The sequence below is a fragment of the Malaya genurostris genome, chromosome 2, assembly GCF_030247185.1.
Source record: "Malaya genurostris strain Urasoe2022 chromosome 2, Malgen_1.1, whole genome shotgun sequence".
Classification (NCBI taxonomy): Eukaryota; Metazoa; Arthropoda; class Insecta; order Diptera; family Culicidae; genus Malaya; species Malaya genurostris.
Window position 1 is genome coordinate 3,046 of NC_080571.1, and position 4,564 is coordinate 7,609.

At 34.7% G+C, this 4,564-nt stretch overlaps 1 protein-coding gene across 1 annotated transcript; it reads left to right on the forward strand.

Moving 5' to 3' along the window:
- Positions 1-1,028: 1,028 nt before the first annotated feature.
- Positions 1,029-1,561, forward strand: LOC131432842 (uncharacterized). Its single transcript, XM_058599385.1, has 4 exons — positions 1,029-1,124; positions 1,183-1,257; positions 1,330-1,410; positions 1,471-1,561. Exons 1-4 carry the CDS (start codon positions 1,066-1,068, stop codon positions 1,559-1,561), a joined length of 306 nt encoding a protein of 101 aa, XP_058455368.1. The 5' UTR covers positions 1,029-1,065.
- Positions 1,562-4,564: the final 3,003 nt, after the last annotated feature.

Below are 4,564 nucleotides of genomic sequence, written 5' to 3' on the forward strand. Positions count from 1 at the left end.
CTTGGATCGATTAACTGTTTATAGAATTAATAAGTCCACCCAGTGAACGACCATTATTAGGTTAAAACTGGGGGTAAATAAACGATATAAATCAAATCAAATTAATAAGTTTGTACGTTTCTCGAAAATTATCATCATAAAATAGAATAGTTTCATTTGTTCAGGTTTAAATCTTTAAGTTGTTTGTATCTAAAATTGAGCTTTAAAGTAACTGTGAAGTGTAGTGAAGTTTAGTGTATCATCATCATTATCATCTTTATTTTTGTATTTATTATGAAGACCCTAGAAACGTTTCATTTTTAATGTTATTGTGTTCGGTCGTGTCTTGAATACAACCCTCTATTTTTTTTAGTACCAAGTATGCATACGAGGTAAGTGATTAAAACTCATATTTAAAAAGTCATTCAAATATATTGTTATTCTAGTATAAACGAAATATAACGTTGGAAGATTTTCTTAATCATCGTGCCTATCTGATAGACAAACGATCGCGAATCCCAAAGCATGTTATTCCGAAACATTATAGGCTTTTCATTCAACCGATTTTCAATGAAACAAGTAAAGCCCTTCTCGTATAATGGAATTGTTTGGATTACAGTAAATCAAAAAAGCATAATAATAAAAGAATAGAACTTAACGTTAAAAATTTGTACATTAAATTAGAAGATGTAACCGTTTTAAAAAGTATACAACATTAACAAACTTAGATTTTGACGAGGATCTAGATTGGGATCTAATCGAAGAGGATATATTACCGCGTATCAGGAACAAACGAGACACGATCAACAATGACAACATTGAAAGAATGAATAATTCAATGGATTTTTCAACCATGTCTAGTGATGGGCAATAACGGTGATAAAAATATAAATACTTTCACTAATGATGCATGGTGCAGGAAGGAGCAAATATTTTCATCCAATTTTCCCCTCGGATGACTTTGTTACAATAAAGATACTAGATTTAGAATTCGACGAATCAAATGAAAAAATGATTATCTATCTTGGGACCGAAATGAAAAAAAATGATATTTATTACATAGTAAAAGTGAATTTTACAGGCAATATGACTAACGAAAAAGGTTTATATTATACTCATTACAAAGATGGAAATGGGATTCATAAGTATGTGCATTGATGTAATAAATACGGTATAGTTCTATTGATTTTGTTATCATTTTAGATATTTAGCGGCCACCATATTGGAACCTAACAATGCAAGAAAGTTATACCCATGCATGGATGATCATAATTTTCGGTATGTTAGCCAAATCCCGATTTCTTCCAAACGATGAATAATGAATTATAATAGGACAAACTATAACTATAGGTCGCCATTTGAAATTAATATAGCAAGGAAAGTTCATATGAATACTGCATCTGGCATGAATTTAGAAATGTCGGAGCTAATGTATGAGTATCTATGTGTAGAAAATTGACGGTTGATAATTGAAACATTATTTTATTTCAGGGAAAGAGATGAGTTTGTGGTTGATACGTATAATACTACAGGAATGATTCGAGCATCCGAGATAGGCTTCATTATCCGCTTAACAGTTTAATTTAAACCGCTTACACTTCACACTATATATGTACTACTCTATGGATATTGCACTTCGGTTTAAACCACTAAGCACGCGCAAAGTTTACTATATTTATTTAATAGCCGGTCATCACTCGCTTAAGCTCGATCCGTCAGAAATGTGTTTGATTTGTGTTACTTTGTTGTTTTCACTATAAGTAGGCTGCTACTTTTATTTCGGGAACCCATACAATTGACATGATATGTTGAATGTGATGCCGTGCGATGGCGTTGTTGAACTGAAGATTGATTTCGCTCCAAGCTGACATGGTCTGCCTACAATCAATAGAACTCGACACACATTCGTTCGCTAACCATTCTCTGGTTTGTTTTGATAAACTTAACACACTGTTGAAAAGCTTCTCTGCTAGAGTTGTGTTCATTCGGTAGAGTAGGATAAATTTCCGATTTGTATTTTGTCCAAGTAACCAAAAGTTCGTGAAAAATAGATTTGGCTTAAGTAGCATACAAAGCATTTTGAACAGTAAGGAATATGTATCCATGCTTGAATGTTCGCCTGACACAACAAAACAAACTTTGAAGCAGTTGATTTCTCAGCTTACAAGCAGAGATAAAGTTTTCTCCGAACTTGTTCTGTACGTACAAGTTGCCAAAAAGTGCCACACGCGTACTTCAGAGCTCTAATGAAGTGGATATTTTTCTGATACAGTGGAAGCGGTTTCTTGAAGAGACGACGCTTAAATTTCAATTTGTTGTTTATCTTACCAATTTGAACTTTATTTGCAGAATATGAACTATGGCAGTTTGAATCCATTATGGTAATCATCTTGAAGATTGATATCTTATTGCCACTTATTATTTGCGCTTAGTATAATCTAAATTATTCAAAAGCAAAATGCAAGGAAAATCTGTTTGGTTCGTTAGTGCTTCTACAGCATAATCTTTTCATTGATTCATTTAAACATGTTCTGATAAGTTAAACTCACACCCACGATGCCTAATATTAGTCATCTAACTCCATCACCATCACAACTTATTATCAACTGGTAAACGATATCAAAACTCTTTTTACGAAGTAAATTCCAAATAACGTAAACTGTTTTTTACGAACCAAATCCCAAATAACGTAAACTTTTTTTACGATCTACCTCTTTTTACGAACCCCCGTTTAGAGTTCGTAAATGGAGGTTTCGGTGTATGAGAAAGGCAACAAAAAAAATATAGGAATACTTTCAATTACAATAAGTATAAATCTATGATGGTTAGCTCCGCAAATTTCTGAACATTGACCAAAAATAGAGAGAGAGAGAGAGAGAGAGAGAAAACCACACGAACAAAAACTCAGAAAACAAGAAAAACTCAGTTAGGGGTTAGCCAAATTTTGTGCTAGGGCACATAACCGTTTTCATTATTTTTACGTTTCGTCTTTGACTCATCAGTGCAGAGCAGCTCAAATTGAATTGCTTTGTGCTAAACTCGGCAGTTCAATTTGAACCGCTAAGCAGACGTAAAGTTTCTGCTATTTACAGAACACTTTTTGTTTTGCAACGAAGTGCAATGTCTTTTCTGACGTGCCGAACGAAAACGTGTTTTCGACTATTTCTGGCCGATGCAGGTATGGTCATTTAGGGGTTAGCGAAATTTTGTGCTAGGGCACATAACCGTTTTCATTATTTTTACGTTTCGTCTTTGATTCATCAGTGCAGAGCAGCTCAAATTGAACTGCTTTGTGCTAAACTCGGCAGTTCAATTTGAATCGCTAAGCAGACGTAAAGTTTCTGCTATTTACAGAACACTTTTTGTTTTGCAACGAAGTGCAATGTCTTTTCTGACGTGCCGAACGAAAACGTGTTTTCGACTATTTCTGGCCGATGCAGGTATGGTCATTTAGGGGTTAGCCAAATTTTGTGCTAGGGCACATAACCGTTTTCATTATTTTTACGTTTCGTCTTTGACTCATCAGTGCAGACCAGCTCAAATTGAACTGCTTTGTGCTAAACTCGGCAGTTCAATTTGAACCGCTAAGCAGACGTAAAGTTCCTGCTATTTACAGAACACTTTTTGTTTTGCAACGAAGTGCAATGTCTTTTCTGACGTGCCGAACGAAAACGTGTTTTCGACTATTTCTGGCCGATGCAGGTATGGTCATTTAGGGGTTAGCCAAATTTTGTGCTAGGGCACATAACCGTTTTCATTATTTTTACGTTTCGTCTTTGACTCATCAGCGCAGAGCAGCTCAAATTGAACTGCTTTGTGCTAAACTCGGCAGTTCAATTTGAACCGCTAAGCAGACGTAAAGTTTCCGCTATTTACAGAACACTTTTTGTTTTGCAACGAAGTGCAATGTCTTTTCTGACGTGCCGAACGAAATAATGAAAACGGTTATGTGCCCTAGCACAAAATTTGGCTAACCCCCAAATGACCATACCTGCATCGGCCAGAAATAGTCGAAAACACGTTTTCGTTCGGCACGTCAGAAAAGACATTGCACTTCGTTGCAAAACAAAAAGTGTTCTGTAAATAGCAGAAACTTTACGTCTGCTTAGCGGTTCAAATTGAACTGCCGAGTTTAGCACAAAGCAGTTCAATTTGAGCTGCTCTGCACTGATGAGTCAAAGACGAAACGTAAAAAAAAATAAAGAAAAACTCTCCTCGCAGCATAGCGGGAATGGTCTTGCGCTCCTCCATAAAGTAGTAGGTATAGCCGAGCGAAACAAAACGGGAACCAAAGCACCGAAAGGTTTTTGTGATGAAGCAAAAAAAAAATTTGATATTTATCATTTCTATATTAAATTTATTAAAAAAAAAACTTATAAAACCATTAATCTTATACACTAAATTCAAAAAGTAGAACAAAAAAAAACAATTCAGTAAAACAAATCCATTATATACAAAAAAAAAATAGAAACAAAAAAAAATTCAACAAATAAAAGCTTAATCTAGTATTTACAACATAAGGGGAATAGAAAAACGAAAACAATGCTTAATACCTAAACAGCCGGTGTTTATGTTCAAGCTCAAA

Coding starts and splice junctions, on each gene's coding strand:
- LOC131432842 (XM_058599385.1), top strand. CDS start 1,066: ATGACTAACGAAAAAGGTTTATATTATACTCATTACAAAGATGGAAAT. Junction 1,125..1,182: donor GATGGAAATGGGATTCATAA/GTATGTGCATTG, acceptor TTATCATTTTAG/ATATTTAGCGGCCACCATAT. Junction 1,258..1,329: donor ATGGATGATCATAATTTTCG/GTATGTTAGCCA, acceptor CTATAACTATAG/GTCGCCATTTGAAATTAATA.